At 55.4% G+C, this 16,404-nt stretch overlaps 2 protein-coding genes across 2 annotated transcripts; one reads left to right on the forward strand and one right to left on the reverse strand.

Annotated features, from left to right (window-relative positions):
• Positions 1-7,347: 7,347 nt before the first annotated feature.
• Positions 7,348-10,927, reverse strand: VOLCADRAFT_117043 (uncharacterized protein; the record flags this gene model as incomplete). The annotated part of the gene is made up of 6 exons (XM_002949047.1): positions 7,348-7,529; positions 7,828-8,045; positions 8,171-9,639; positions 10,295-10,367; positions 10,696-10,763; positions 10,838-10,927. 6 exons carry the CDS (start codon positions 10,925-10,927, stop codon positions 7,348-7,350), a joined length of 2,100 nt encoding a protein of 699 aa, XP_002949093.1.
• A 1,690-nt stretch (positions 10,928-12,617) lies between these two features.
• On the forward strand, positions 12,618-15,288 carry VOLCADRAFT_89448 (uncharacterized protein; the record flags this gene model as incomplete). Its single annotated transcript, XM_002948958.1, has 4 exons — positions 12,618-12,627; positions 14,234-14,334; positions 14,605-14,750; positions 15,225-15,288. The coding sequence occupies 4 exons, from the start codon at positions 12,618-12,620 to the stop codon at positions 15,286-15,288; spliced, it is 321 nt and encodes a 106-aa protein (XP_002949004.1).
• Between the last annotated feature and the right edge of the window lie 1,116 nt (positions 15,289-16,404).

Here is a 16,404-nt window from a genome sequence, read left to right on the forward strand (position 1 = left end):
CGGGAGGGGGAGGGGGAGGGGGAGGGGGGTCATCCCGGACACCTAACCTCAAGCCACCTCCGCACCGGTAACCACTTTACCCCTTCTCGCTCCCCGCAAGTGCTCCAAACCCCCTTTCCTAGTGAACCCCCCCTTGGAGCTTTCCCCTCCCCTCACCCCTCCCCTCACAGGACGGCTCCTTCCAAACCGCCTACTGGTCAGTTCTTCTTGTTGAACACTCTTTCCTTGGCAGCAGCTTCACTCGTTCGTTATTTGTCTTTTCCCCTCATTCCCCCGCTCCCCCTCCCCCTTTCCTCCTTCCGCTTTAGGGTTGTGCTCGGCAGCAGTCCGGTGCCGTGGTGAACCTGGTCGCCTTCTACCTGGTGGCCCTGCCCCTGGCCCTGGGACTGGCGTTCAGAGTCACACTGCCCGAGGGGGTCGTGAGGGGCTGGTGGGGGGGAGGCGCACAGCTGGGGCTCGGTCTGGGGCCAGAGGGGCTCTACCTGGGCATGGCGGCGGGACCTGCCATACAGACGGTAGGTCAGCGATGTGTGTATGTGTGTGCATATGTATGTATGCATGTATGTATGTATGTATGGCGAGGTGAGAGGAGGGGAGGTGCTCTGTTCTCATCAGTATGTCTGAGATCAGGTCAGGTTTGGCTGGCCCACCTCATGGCTCGGTGACCTCCAGCCTTCCAGTCGTACATTCGTACACTCCACTAGTCCGACCGTGATTTCCGCTTTCGGCCCCTCCTGAAGGCCGTCTTCCCCCCTCCATTCCACACCCAACCCAGCTAGGATCATCCCTGCGCACTCCAACACACACACACACACCCTCCTCCCCCCCTCCATTCCCCCCTCCCCCCTCCGGACTAGGATAGCCGGGTCGGTCGGGTCGGTCGCGCGTTTTAGTTTGGGGGGTTGGGAGGAGCACTTGCATACCGGCAGCCTTTCAGTACCAGCTCATCAGCTAGTTCTCCAGGCCAGAAGCTAACTTTATGCCAGCTTTACGACAGCACTGTTTTACTACTTCTCCGCCGCCTTCACACCTACTTTTCTACACCTACTTCTTTACGGCTTGGCAATACTACGTTTTCTGCTTTTTTAGTCCTGGCGGATTAGGTAGGTACTCCTTCCGACATCATCTTCACTTTTTCATCACGAGGTCGCGGTCTCAGACGCCTTTCGGTCAGTTCTACGTTTGGTACATTCTTGCCCTGGCAGCAGCTTCAATCGTGTGTGGTTCGTCTTTCCCTCCCCCCTCCCCCCAGCCAGCCAGCTACTACTTTTCCTCAGCAGCATTCGCATGTCTTCTTGTCCTTTATCGCACCCGGCTCACCTCTTTGCTACCCTTTTGTTTTTGCATGTGCCTTTTGCCACTACTTCTGCGGCCTGGCCAGGTGAGTCCAAAGGGTGGTTCGAGCTTCTTTGGTATATCGCGTTGGCGTCGGTAGGCTAGCCGGAATAGTTTAGTTGGGTCGGTCGGGTCAGTCGCGCGTTCTAGTTTTTTTGGGGGGTTGGGAGGAGCACTTGCATACCGGCAGCCTTTCAGTATCAGCAATTCAGCCTTCTCTCCTGGCCAGCAACTTTACGCCACTTTTACGTCAGCACTATTTTACTCGCCGCCTTCACTACTATTTTTTACACCTACTACTTTACGGATTGGCTATACTATTCAGCTTTTTATTTCTGGCGGCTTAGGTAGGTAGGAGTTCCAACATCTACGTCACTTCGTCATCCCGAGGTTACAGTCGTCACAGTCGCCACGGACGCCTTTCGGTCAGTTTTTACGTTTGCTACTATCTTGCCCTGGCAGCAGCTTCAATCGCGTGTGGTTCGTCTTTCCCCCTCCCCCCCGCCACTCCCCCCCCAGGTCTGCTACTCCTTCATCCTGCTCAGCACCAACTGGGAGCGACTGGCCCAGTCCGCCGCCGTGTGCTGCCTCAGCGCGACTGCCTCAATCAACAGCATCAGCAGCCTGGCGGGGCTGGGGGTGGGCCTGGGGGGTTGGGGGCTGTTGAGGAGAGTGGACTCGGGGACCAGCAGCATATGCGGCGGAGGGGGAGGGGGGTGGAACTTGGTGGGGGGCAGCAGCTGCAGCAGCGCCGGCAGTAGCTTCAGTTACGGCCCAAACCGCGGAGGGCTGGGAGGTCTTCTACTGCCCATGATAGAGGAGCACGCCAGGGAGGGCCGGAACAGCACCGACAGCGTTGTCATGGCAGTAGCAACAGCAGTCGCAGGGGAGGCTCATGGCAGCGGCGGCGGCAGTGCCGCCGCTGATGCCCTCCACTTGGCGATGTGCGGTTCCGGAGCGGTTTGCCTCGTGGCCAGCAGCGGAAGCAGTAGCACCATCGCCACTTGTGAAGGCGCCTACTGTGCTAGAGCCCCTGCTACAACCACATCAACCTCAACGTCAACAACAGCGGTGGTGGCGGAGGGAACGACTGAGGTGTGGAGCTGCGGGGAGGTGGCGGCGGAGTCTGGGAGCAAGCCGCCACCGCCGCCGCCGCCAGGGCCTCCCGCAGGGCCCCCTGGATCTCCCCCCCCCATGACCACCTCTGATCAGGACCCCGTGACGGCAACCCAGATGGGACCAGGGGTCGCCCAACAACAACAACAACAGCGGCAGCAGCAGCAGCACGAACACCACTACTGCCCACTTGGGGCAGATCCGAAGGCTACTGCCAGCCCCACCACCTCTGGCCTCACCCCCACTGCTGCCGCCTCTTCCTCTTCCTCCCCTTTCCCCGCCCCCTTCCCCGCCCCCGGTCCGCTGGTGCCGCCGGCGGACCCCCCGCCTCATGGGGGCGGCTCCTGCTCCTGCGGCTGCTACTGCCAACAGCCTTAGTGGGGATCTGGTCCCCGACCCCATACCCCCCGCATTGTTGCTGTGCGTCTCTGGCGGCCGCAGAGGGCCGCGGGGTTGAATTCGATGCTGTCGTGTAGCTTTCCCTCCCCTCCCCTCCCCTCCCCTCCCCTCCCCTCCTTTTGGGGGGAGTGGCCGCATTCGGTGCTCCTGCAGCGGCAGCTGCTGGGGGCCGTCTAAAGTGACCTGGACTGAAAGCCTCTGGGGGCGGGAGGGAATTGTGCGAAAAAATCTTGTGTTGGAGTCTCCCTGACTCGCCTGTCTGCCAGCTGCGTGTATGCATGTATGTATGTGTGTATATCCGCACGCCGGTGGAGGTGGTGATGGCTGGATGATGATCAACACATATATAGTTGATGACTTCTTCACTCTTTTATTAATTTATTGTTTGTGTACGTGTAGTGTGGTTGTGGAGCACTCAACTCGTCTAACCTCGATGCGATTTAGATGTGAGCTGGTTTACTATATGTATGTAGTCTGTGTATGTATGTATGTATGTATGTATGTATGTATGTATGTATGTATGTATGTATGTATGTATGTGTGTATGTGTGTATGTGTGTATATATGTATTTTGTTGTTGCTCGTACCAGCTAGTGCACCTCGCCCTTACTCGTATATGATGTATGCACACTGCACACTGCATGACATGGCGGTGAAGGTGGTTCTTAGATTCAGCTCAATGTGTGGCATTCCTTCATTTCGTAGCATCATGGGCGTACGGACGTACGGATGTACGGACATGTGGCAACTTGAGGCTCTGCCCCCACACCCGCGGTTCTGTGATGGGAACGTGTTTTATCAAAAAGGGGGGGAGGAGGAGGAGGAGGAGGAGCGGCGGCGCCAGGGGAGCTTTGAAGTCCCATGCGGGTGCAGTGCAGAATGTTTCCGTAACCTCCCTTCCCCCCCACCCTGGGCCCCCGCGCCCGCCTTGGCAGAGGATTTCCTTCGTTTCCTCCCATTCCTGGCAGCGGCAGTGTTGGTTACTGATTGGTTAGGGTAGTTTAGCGACTTTCTCTTCGTTGCAGCGGCGTTATCCGGCCCCCTGCCGCCTGCAGCACTGCTACCATTGCTGGTGGTTGTAGGAATGTTCGTTCGTTCGTTCAGTTACGGAGGTCGCCGTGAAAGGTCAGATCGGCCCGGTGGGTGTTTGGGGCGCTATGTGGGCGTGGCTGCTCCGGAACCGGAGCTCTTAATAACATTTCCCCCTCCCACCTCGGATACATACATACATACATATACATATAATATTAGGGTTTGGCACCACTGGTAAGGCGCGACCATTGCCCCCGGTAGATCCCGGAATCGATACCCGTTAGGGTCAAAGTCCTTCCGATGGTGGAAGGCATTGCGCCCCTAGTTGATGGACGGTGGTGACCTGGGATAAAGTTAACCTGCGAGCCGACCAGGAACGGGGTTGGGCCGCTGTCGACCCGGCAGATTCCGTTGGATGCCGGTGGTGGGTGCGGAACCTGAGCGATCCACTGAGAAGTTGCCTAGGGTGGCTAGATGAGGGTGCCCCGAAATACCGGGGAAGGCAGGGTTTCGCAGGGTAGCTGCCACGGGCGAAGATACACCCCCCTGTTTCACACATCATATAGTATGCATACACACACGCGGGACCACTTCATTCGGTGAAGTCACTCCTCTGTGTGCCGTCCTCCTCCACCACCTCGACAGCTCCCGCCCCCGGCGCAGGTGTTAATTATAACGCATAGAAAACACGCATAGTACGTTCACTAACAAACAGACGCACGCACGCATGTACGTGGATCGAGTTTCTGTAGCAATCATAGGATGGCTTGAATGGGTTGTCGACGATTGATGTAATATATATATTGGATGTCATGTGATTATTGGCGTTTGAGATGTGTGATGGTCATTCGAGATGAGATGTCTTTGCGATTATGTTATCGGTTATTTTGGTCCGGCAGCCGGTCCGGCGAGGATCGGAATCGGTCCGGAATCCTCATATAATCATCGGTTATTTTAGTTTTTAGAGGGCTGTCGTACGGTGTGCTGTGACTGTGGCGGTGTGGGTCTAAGCCACCGTCCGTTGCGAACTGCCAGGTTGGCGGTGCAGGAGTGCCGTACAAATAAGCTGGTCGTGAGACAGGCGGCGTAGTGTTTTGCACAGTGCTCAAGGGATACTGACGGTCCTCTGTAGGATTAGTCGCGTTTGGTTCCCACTAGTTCGTAGTAAGTATTCGTAGTAAGAGATGAGCCAGGCAGTGCCTGGAAATATACCCGCAGGGTGGCGGATGGACAGCAGACCGTGAAAACCCGGATCTGCTGTCCAACCTCATCCAGAGAGCCGGTAATCCACATTTCCACCGCCTCCACCGTGTCGCGGGTTGCCGCCGGCATTCACGTCGTCATTGCGGCGGCTGTCGTGACGGCTGTCGTGACGGGTGGATGTGCGGGAGAGATGCGTCCGTAACGGTGTGGAAGTTGCATCCGTCGATTGGGCTGTACAGGCTGGTGCAGGTCCTTTTCATTCCGCGTTTCGCCACGTCACGCGGTGTTTGTTGTAAAGCGCCTTCCTAAAGCTCCTGGGTGCTTGCCATGCCGCATCATCGTGCGTGCCAACCGTGCAGCTCAGGCTAGACACCGCCATAACACGTGTATTGGTTACCAAACGTATTACCATATTATTATTGGGACTATTGTACGCATCTGAGCCCTACCTGGCCCTACACACGCACTCCCGTCTGTAGCCGGCGGTGGCTGGTTGCCCCCATGGCCTTCTTATCGCCACCGATAAATTCTCTTGATGTTTTGTGCTTGGAGCCAATGCAAGCAACTTGACTTAGTCGCTGCCGATTGTCGCACTGTGCACACCACGTTTGCGCGTTACAAACGTGCGTTATGGATCATGCAGTCTTGTCTATACAAGACTTCTGCGTCGGCTGCTGTGATGGCACCAACTTCCGAGGCCATCTACGCCCTAATGCGAGGCATATTCCTTCTATCTGGGATCTGAATATGCCAAGAACGGAACCCTGAACAGAGCAGGCAGCATCATGCATGTGCGAGCTGCGCGATATCTCACGCGCACGCTCAGGACTGAGCATCAATCCGTGAGCCTTCTTCTGAGACAGCCTTTCCAATTATAGTACTAAGGCACCGCACAGCCAAGTGAAGCGTGAAGCGACATCTCTCCTCATTCCCAACCTGTGGCGGGAGACGTGTGGGGAAATAGCGGAAGCGGCCTGGTGTAGGATCCAGCGCCTTCTTTCTGGGTGCGCTTGTGTGCCATGCCGCTGTTGCCTCTGTGACATGCACAGTGCATCTGCCAAGAGCTTCTGAACGCGCGCCACTTCAGAATTCCAAGCGGTATGCCACGTCAAGGTATGACTCTGTGCTGCCACATCACCATGTATGGCATGTCCCTATCATGTTCGATGACAATCTACAATCGGCGAAGGGTAATGCAAAACCTGCTAAAGGCCACAAAACGTAAACCATCAAAGCGTCTTGTCCGTACAAATATCAAGGCACTTCACCATAAGCCACGCCTGGCCGAACAGGCACGCTACCTGCAGGCTGGAACCATACGTATGGGTCGGGTAATATGTGCGTCAGGCCTCTATCGCGTAGCACCGCCTCACGCAGTGTCTCTCATGTCACGACAGTCCTACTCCCACCACCATTGCGCGTATGAAGGACGCCAAGATATATAACTCTCCTTAAAGAGGGAATCTCTCTCGTCGCGAGGGCTCCCCTCCTGCCCCTCTCAAGTATGATGGGCATGAATTTTTCCACAGGCGCAAAAACAACGTACAACTGCTGAAACATTTGTTTCCAGCTCTTCCTAGAGCGCTGGCACCGTACAGTGTCAAGTGTCCAATGCTTAACCACAGGGCCACTGTAACTTGTGCACATTGTGAAGCTTCTCTAAAGTCGTTTCCGTCGCAAACAATTTACTGCCAAAAACCACACGCCTAACAAGAACACGTAACTGTATATAAGTCGTACATTACATGTTATGTATATATGACGAAACCCCCGCACAGCTGCGTTTCAACGCCGGACACGCCCCAATGACAGACAATGACCGAGTCTGCAATCAGGAATAATCAACACCGCATTATGCAGCGGCGATTGCGAAAAGTAAAAGCGCCTGTTGCCTCCGCCGCATCACAAAGCCGGACGAATCACTGACACAATTAAGTGCGGTTTCGCGGCTGGGGCCGACTCAGGAACGCGTCAGAAGGCAGTTAACTCACATTGCCACATCGCAGCGCACAGCCTCTCAGCATGTAGGCCAACCCACGAAACTGCAACATCCGCTGCCAAGCTTTCGCCCAAGACGTGGTGCCTGCCGATCGCGCGGCACTTGATCATTGGGCCAAGAACGCTGCGTCACAATCCTATCATGTTCACACTGTACAACACGTGATACTGTCCCAAAACAATACCCATTCCCCCAAAACTTAATGGCCATTGTTGCAGGCCTTCAAACTTCAGTCCCGCGGCTTGCTCCTTGCATGCAGGAGCTCACAGGCTGCAGTCACAAACGCCGTCCGTCAACAGCATATTGAGCTCTGAGAGCAGGGCTGACGTACTCGGCGTAACAACACCTGCAAAGATGTCCATCCCGCTGCTCTCCCTTGAAGCCGGCGTCCCCAAAGGAAGTTCCGCAAACTGCTGCTTGCGCTGCACGGAAAGTGCTGCTGCACCTGCAAGTGTCCCGCAGTGGTATCGGAACGAACAACCCCGGAGGGGAATCAACGACCAACCAAATGCCAAACGTCAACACCACATGTAGCACTAGTCATACCAAATCCTCCAGGATTTGATGCATGCGGCTGGTGGCTTAAATTGCTGCGACATCCCGAATTTGAGGCAGTCGGCGCGTGGCGTAGCCGCGGCTGCATCGACTGCCACGTACCAATGCCACGGTAGTTGAAAATGGTGCTGCCGTCACCGCAAGCCCCTATTTCCCAAACCTTCACTCGATGGGATCGAACCACACACCTGCTGCTGGGCTTACTACTGAAGCTAGCCCCGGCTGATAATGCCCAGCACCAATGCCCTGGAACGGTCCGTGCACCAGATAAGGTGACAGCGGCTGCTGCAATCCGGAGGGAACCGCACTGCAGGCCCGTGCGTCCATACCATCACCTGCACTTAAATTGTCCACATTGGCCGGTGTCAGGGCGTTGAGCTGCTGAGGCGAATGCACAGCAGCGCACCTGCAGTCGTGTTGGGGCAGACACGCCGATGGCAAATGAGCAACCGCAAAACACGCTACAATGAGACGTCGTGAAGCGAGACAAAGACAGAATTTAATACAGCGTCATTCCGCCCGCAATCTAACCTTGCCAACTCGAACGCATTCCTGCTTGCCTCCACTCTATCCAGTGTTACACCCCCATGGTGCACCGTTGCAGCAGACGCCGCCCGCGCTTGTATCTGCAGGTGATGTGATTCCGGCTGAGGCATCTCAGCTGCGTCCAGCTGCGTGCACTGCTGCGTGACCAGCATCGGCATTGCTCCGTAGCATGGGTCCCGATAGTCCGTGACGTGCGGTAGCACCTCCGGGTAGAGAACGTGCGCTGGATGGGGGGGGATTGTATAGCAGTATGGATACATTCTCCAGTAGCCCATGTTGGGGTCATGCATAGCGTAGGAGTACGCGTACGGGTCCATGTATGCTGGGTGACCGTACACAGAATCGTACCCCAAGTGCGTCATTGGATGGTGATGGTGGTGATGGTAGTGGGGATGAGGGTAAGCAGCTACTGGTGGAGCTGATACGGTGGCTGCTGGAGCTGGTACGGTTGCTGCTCCTCGGGTCGTGGCTGTTGCTAGGGGCATATCCTGTGGTTTCTCCTTTAAGCAGACGGCAGCCGTGGCGAAATGGAGTATCGGTTCTTGCCCGGTGATAACTGCGCGCTTCGGCTGCCCCTGCATGGTTGAGTCCAGCCCACACGGCGCTGCCGATGCTGCATGCCCAGTCGCAACGTCAAGGGGTGTCATTCCCACCTCCCTTGCTTCTGCCTGTTCCAGCTGACATGGAAAGTGGCCTCCCGGCACAGACGCCGCGGAGAATCGGACGTTAAGCGGCAGACCAGGGACCGAGCGCAGTTGTGGCAAAGCCATCGCCGGTGGCCGGGGTGGCTGGCCTGCGCCCTGCGCTGGGCTGCCCAGAGCATCTGACGAGCTGGACAGCAGGATGCTTGGCGGCAAGGCGGAGGAGGTGCAACCTCTGCATCCCGATGGTGGAAGGGCAGGTGGGCGAGAAGGGTGCTGCCGGATCGGCTGGATCGACACCGATGCAGGCTGCCACGAGCTCCCAGCTTGCTGCTGACTACCTGGCACCGGAGCATCAGACAAGCCGTGGAGCCAGACACCAGTGGCGCCACGTGAAGGACCCTGGACGGGCGGGCAGTTCGCTCCCCGGGGCGTGGATTGTACGGCGAAGAACGGCGGAGCCCTACCCGCCGCTGCGCTGTTGTTGCTTGCTGAATGTACAGCAGATCGCGTTGTGATGGTGCCGCTGACGCTGGTTTGGCCGGAACCTCTAGGAGTCGCCCCTGTGGAAATTGTGCGTGTTGAGTCGCCAACGAAGCCCTGCCCAATGCCGCCATTTGCAAGCGCCACACCCAATGTGTTTGTACCGGTCGCGAGGACGGAGAGGCATTCGGCAGCCCCGGGATCGCGCAGAAAGCCCACGTGCTCAAGGCTTTGGCTGCAAACCTGGGAGCCAGCGACGGTGTCCAATTCGGTCGAGGATCGGCGGAGCTTTGCTCCTCGGAAGGAAGCCCCATCCGCCCCAGGGTCATCCTGCCACGGGGAAACAATGAATGTCAGTCGTTAAGGCCGATCCAGTCTCCGAGACGTGTTTATCATGCACTTAAGCGAGACGAGCTCATCATGCATGCATACCATTTGGGTTAACCCCTGAACCTGTGCAGGATGGAGGGACAACATACGGGCATGGGAAAGCCGATTTACATATAGGTGCCCTAACGTTTTGCCTTATGGGGATGGCACGTGCACTGAAGTGTCGTTTGATAATTGCGGAGCTCTTGGTAAAAGAATTTAAATGTCGTTCTTGACTTAGGTATCTGTATTTGGGTATGTCGACGCCCTTACTGGGCTGCTTCGGGACAGAAAGGACGTACAGATGTAAACAGTACAGGTTACACGATACATACAACCAATTCCAGTACCGGGATCAACTTCTGGGCTTTAATATGTTGCTAATAACAGGTCTTCCTAGGTCCCTTGCCTGATGGGTGACGGAGGTTATGTTCCCGACGTATAAGGCTTGCTGCGGCGCGCCGTTGGCAAGGCAAGCAGGCCCCGTAGCATCACAATTGCTAGTTTTGGATGTTTCCTGCTTGAGATGCGGCCGCACGTGGTTGCGAAAAGAAACGATTGTTATTAGAGGTTTCCCATTACGGCGGCGCAGAGACGCAGCACAATAATCACACACCTTTCTCGCTGCCCGGTATTGCCGAAAATAACTTCGAACCTGTTCAAGAGATCGCAAGCATTTGCTGTGTGTCCTGACGGGCAAGCGGGACGTGACGTCAGATGTCAGCACAAACTGAGAGTAGAACGCAAGGTTGCATGCCAATTATATGTTTCCACTCACCTTGTCTCATCCCATGTCGGCTTCATGTCCCCCCAGCACTTGTCAGCTGCTTCGTCATACCACCTAAACAGTAGAAGCTCGGCCCATCGGTATGCGCCGGTCAAAGTCGCAGCAAACAAGCTATTGTCAATCGAAAATATTAGGATAGCTTGGGCTGAGATAAACGTCACGAGTAGCAACGCTTACTTGTTTGAGGTGACCTACACATTGCCAATTCAAGGCTCACAGAAACCTCTCACCTCTTCACCTCGATCACAGTAGGTCGCCGCCCTTCAGCTTCCCAAAACGTGCGATACCAGCAATTGAACTACAGGTGCAAAAGCCAGGTCAGGGTTGACCCACCGTACCTTTGTAGTGAAGACGGCTGTGCTTGGATCTCACCTGACACCAGAAGCCCATGCTGCGTCGAGCCAACTTTCCATCTTTGCTAACACATTTAGTAATGTTCAGGTCGGCGGTCAGGGCTGCCATAGGTTGCAGAGCAATTGTTCAAACAAACACCTCCTCCGGACCCAGTCGCGGTCAGAATCACAGTCAACGTCATAAGACCGCAGTCGTTGGCATGGTGGTGCCTATAGTTGTGTATGTTGCAAGGGTTGCGCAGCTGAGCGCCTTGAATTTACAGCTGTACGACTGGATCGTGGCCGCAGGCCGCTTTCCATGTATCACTTGAGTATATGCCTTTCAATTGTATCAAGGTCTTGACATATGAGAAGGGATATGTTTGGGCTTTGGTAGAACATTACTTTTATCTATCACATCCGTGGGAGTTGCCTCCGTCCACGGAGCGCTCGGGCAAAAAGATGCCATGTTGACTACGTCTTGGCTTCGAAGTTCGTCAATAAGGCGCATTCCGTTGCGGCTTCCCCTTGGACTTCGCTGCCTCGTAGCGCAGGCACACATATTCAGCTTTGCCGTTGAAGCCCAATTTTAATGCATTCCTATGTGGCTTCATGTACGCTTCAATAGCCGTACACAGCTTCGTTTTAACGACTACTGGACGCCCAGTAGTACTGGACGCCCACCGGATTACGACAGCGTCGGAAACGAAAGCGCCGGAATCAGAGTCTACCAACATCCGCGCACACACTGACATTGACCGTTGGACAAAAAGTTGTTACAACACAGTCCTGCTTTCATACCTATGGCGCCGACATCGTTTCTCTAGTACGCGTTGCCGTACAAATGGCGTTCTTACTGACGGGCTGAAGAGCAATGGCAAGTTCAAGGCAGGGTGCTTCGTCCCGCTTCCAGGTGCTGGGTGACAAAGGCATCTGCGTGCCATTTCCTGCCTTGGAGCAGTGGATCCTTCAGTAGGCTCGGATACGGTGGTTCCTGGTGGTTCTTATGGCGTGCTTCCCTGCTCCATGCAGGGCATGCCCCTGGGGAAGGACGGACAGTCCACTGTGTCTGTATGGCTGGTAATTAAATTGGCTGATGGTTCCCGTGTAACATTGCAAGGTGCTATCCTGGAAAAGCACTACGAACAAGGCAATATCCTAAAAAGGCACCTTGCTCCTCTAGCCAACTTAGGGTTCATGTTATGGGACTGACTGGGCTTATTAAGAGCTCTTAACTGTATCAGCTGCTGCTATGATCGTAATCCGGCAGCTTGCTGGTGGCCGAACCCCTACTAAACCCCGTGGACCAATGGCCGACCCACGGCCATCTGGGCCACCTGGTCGCACTGAATGGCCTGGTTGGTTCCTGCCAGTCCTTTTCCTTTTCCAACCACCGCGTTTCGGTTCGCCCGCTGCGGTGCTGATGCGGTTTCTGCAGTCGACGCAATAGTCTGCATTCCTTGCCATCCACCAGTTCACCGGACTTCACCACCTTACATTTGCACCCTCTTCTGCTTTGTGTTCTCCCTTTTGGCCATGTGTGATCTTCACTGGGTCCTTCTTTTCCGCGGTGGGTTAGCTCATGCAGGCGCTCATGCTTCCGAAGCACAGGAGCTCTGGCCTTGTAAAAGGAGCCCGCTGGTCGCTGGTGGCAACACAACTTGGAGCCAGTCTGTCCACTTGATGGCGGACCTGGGGAAAAAGCCCGAAATGAATTTTATATCAACATGAACATCAAAGATGTCTTCATTCTTGACACGTGCATGTGTGTTTCATCCGTTTTGGACTTGAATAGCCTAACAAGGCTCCCATGGGTTATAATGGATGCCTGTAAGCCTGATGGATGCATGGGAGCCATGCACCTAGGGCAACCCAAGGGTGCTGCACTGCTTATTTGGAGTTGGGGGAGCTGAGGGCACATTGAGGTCGAAGTAACTCATTGGCCCTGCCTGTCCGACCCCACCATTGCCTCTCGCGGTGATCGCGAACACTAGGATTATGGCCACCTATCAACGATACATTGTTACTCAGGCGGCTCAGCCCTGCTATTGCTGTGGCTGTACGGCTAGTGATTGACTTGGTTGTTGGTCCCAACTGTACGAATGCATCCACAAGATCACTACAAGTGAAGCCGTTTCGCTCTTCAGCCCGTACTTTCCTTAACAGTGGAACTTTGTGCTCTGCTTCACGTCAGTTATCTCCCCATACCATTCCTGCATTGCGCCCTCCTGGCTCACACTCCGGGATGCCCGAACTGCTCGGGCCCCACATCCCTGCCGTCCACACCGCCGCGGCCCCCATCTCGCCCTCTATGCGGCCCCTTCCACCCTACGCGAACACCATGGCGGCACGAAGGGGCGGCAAAAGGGCCTGGCAGATCTCCTGCAGCTGCTCCGCTGGGTGTGCTCTGCTCTGCTGAGATCCACCGACTCCCCTCAGCTCTTCGAGCACTACCTCCCCACGAGACGGCTGCTGACGCCCTCCCACGACTTGCTGCGTCCTTGGAACGGAAAGGATCTGTACGACAGCCTTACAGAAATCCACGATCTTACTGAAATCGTCTTTGCTCACAGAACGACATGTTGTTGTTCAGAATTCATATCCTACACACGTTCAGAGCGCGGTTTCATACCGTGGTGGGAGGGGGCAGTGCTGCCGGCCTGAGACAGACCTCACGTGTCTTCGGCACTGAACTAATCTACAACATAGGCACTCTGTGATTGTAATTATAGACAGAGCATCAAGAGCTAAGTGTTAAGACCAGCAAAGCGCCTGACCCCCTCGGGTCCTATTACTGCTGCTACGATTCTGTGGTATATGAATGTCGGACACTTACCAACACTAAGGACCATTCATTAATTAATGCAATAACACCAAAAAAAGTATTGGAGTGTAGAGGGCTTCTGATAAAGTTTAGGAAAGTTTAGGACTGAGCAATAAGTAACGAGGAGGCTACAAGAGAACAAGGTCCTCCCGACTGCAATGCTGAGTCAGGATCTTGTTGGGGTGTATCACCAAGCAGCATCAACGGAAATGCTTACAATCCTTAGGAGCTGATCTGGCCTTCATTGTGCACTGCATCGCTGTATCGTTTCAAGCACTAAATATATCTATCTCAAGCACTAAAACACGGCGGATGGGTTGCATGCATGCCGCCATATCCACTTTTGCACACATACGCATACGCACGCACACACATACACACACACACATACACACACCAGCTCCTGTACGGAACAGAAACGTTTCTGGGATCTCAGTCTGACTGCAAAAACCCTCTTTCAAAGGGCTGCCCCCCAACCAACAAAGTGTGCAGCTGTATTCGAGTTCGAGGCCTCAAGCAAAAAGCTGCACGTGGGGGCTGTTGATACAAAACGCTCCTGGCGCAAAGGAATCGCCACCTCACCATCTCGCTCTCGCGCTCCACCACATCAAGCACACCCCGACCTCCTCGGACACTACACGACAGCGGCACCTGCTGCAGCTGCACCACCTCAGTTGCTGCTTCCCGTCATTGGCAACAGCCCTACTGCCAGGGTGGGCCCCCGCAAGTGAGGAGGTCATTATAAAGCCAAGGACCTCACCAGCAGCAGCAGCAGCAGCAGCAGTAGCTCATGACATCAAAAGGGTGAATGCAACCCCTCCACAACGACGGCGGCGGCTCCGAGGACCGATTTGGCATTCTGTTCTTGGACCCACCATCACTCATTCTGTCCTCGTTCGCGCCCAAACTTCCCTACCCCTGACCCCTACCTCCACTTCCCAGCCCTCCCCCCCCCGTGTATTTGTGCACCGTCGCACCCAAAGTCCCGACCGACCCACCGACCCACCGGCACGGCAACACCCTCCGCTGCACCCGGAAAGGGTCTTTTGTTGCAACCCGCTTTGTCGTACAGCACGTCATCGCTTAGGAAGATACGGCTGGCTGCCTCCTGGCAGATGAGAGCCAGCGGGTGAGGGGGCCCCCTGGAGGAGGAACAAAGGACTGCCTCCCGCCCGCCTGCCTGTCTAGCGGGCGGTGGCGGACGGAGGTGCACACGGACCACTCGGGCCCCCGGTGAAGGCCACTTACCCCCCCACCACTACCCACCACCACCACCATCCCCCCCCCACACACAGCTACCCACCCACCTACCTGCCTACTCAGTTCAGTTCAGTTCGTACCCCCAACAGTCCCAACAGTTCCCCGCCGTGCAATGTAGCGCCCGCTGATCGAGATCGCCCCCAATACCTGAGGGGGCTTCAGGACAGAGCTCCCCTCCCCCCCTTAACTCCCAAACAACGCATTGCCTCTCGCCAGCAGGCAGGAAGGCACGCAGGCAGACCTACCACGTTTCACAGATGCAGGCGGAGAGGTTGTATGGGAGCTCCTGGGCAGTGCAGCAGCCCTCCCCCCTCCCTCTCCCCCCTTCCCCCCCTCGCCGTAGCGGTCTCACCTCACACTCCAGGACACCGTTGCAACCCTATGTAACATACATACATATGGACTGATATACATATTAATACATATTAATACATACTACAGTCCATATGTATATATGTACGTATACTGGTCGGAAACACCCCCACCCCACATGCTGATGTGACCAGACCTCCCCAGTGGTTTCGGGGCCCCTCCCCAGCCCCCTGCAGCAACGCCCCGCTCTCTCTGTCTGTCTCTGTCGCCCACTGAACCGGATCAGTGATCGTAGTCATGATCATCATCATGATGGTGATGGTGATGATGGTGATGCATGATGGTAAGTAATGGTAATGTTGTAAAGACTGTCGCGTAACCGTTTCCTCCCCTCCCTGCAACTCAATTATTCTATCACACTGCTCACTGGTCGTCGGAGTGCTTCTTTCCCTTTCGGCTCCGATGCAACATCCATCCATCCATCCATCCGTACGAGTGACGCTTATCGCCATCACGAGATCCCCCTCCCCCTCCACCCCCTCCCCCGGACCATAAAAAGGGGGTTGTAGGAAAGCAGGCAGGCAGGCAGGCAATGACCGCATCGAAATGCAACCTGCACCCACAACACAACATACAACGCAATACATCACAACACAACATACAGCGCAACACGAGAGGCTGGTGACCAACCAGCCGTGGGGGCCCCGGCATTCCCCCCAGCGGCAAGGAGGGAGCCACTAGTGCGGATACACACATCAGCCCTCCACAGGGAAGCGCCTCCAAGGAGATAAGGCCCCAGGGCTCCCAGCACGGCCCTCAAGAGAGCTGTACGGGATCCTGTACGTCAATATTAAATGGTGAACTCACCACCTCTTGCTTAATGCAGCTGCCGTACCATGACTATTATCACGTGTGTCAGCTGGGCCCCCCACACCTTGTGCAGACCAGCCGGTGCTGTACATGCACAGTACGAGCTTTATGACAAATGCTTGCGACAACAAGTGCTTGTCGTAAATCCACAGATACACCTCCCTCCCCACCCGGCCCACTGCCATGGGCTATATCTGCTACATACATACATACATACATACATACATACATACATACATACATACATACATACATACATACACACATTTTCAACCACCCACCCCGCCACTGCATTGTAGTGTGGCCGCTGCATCCGCCTCCAGGATCAATTATTACCACTA

The sequence above is a fragment of the Volvox carteri genome (genome assembly GCF_000143455.1).
Source record: "Volvox carteri f. nagariensis unplaced genomic scaffold VOLCAscaffold_12, whole genome shotgun sequence".
NCBI lineage: Eukaryota > Viridiplantae > Chlorophyta > Chlorophyceae > Chlamydomonadales > Volvocaceae > Volvox > Volvox carteri.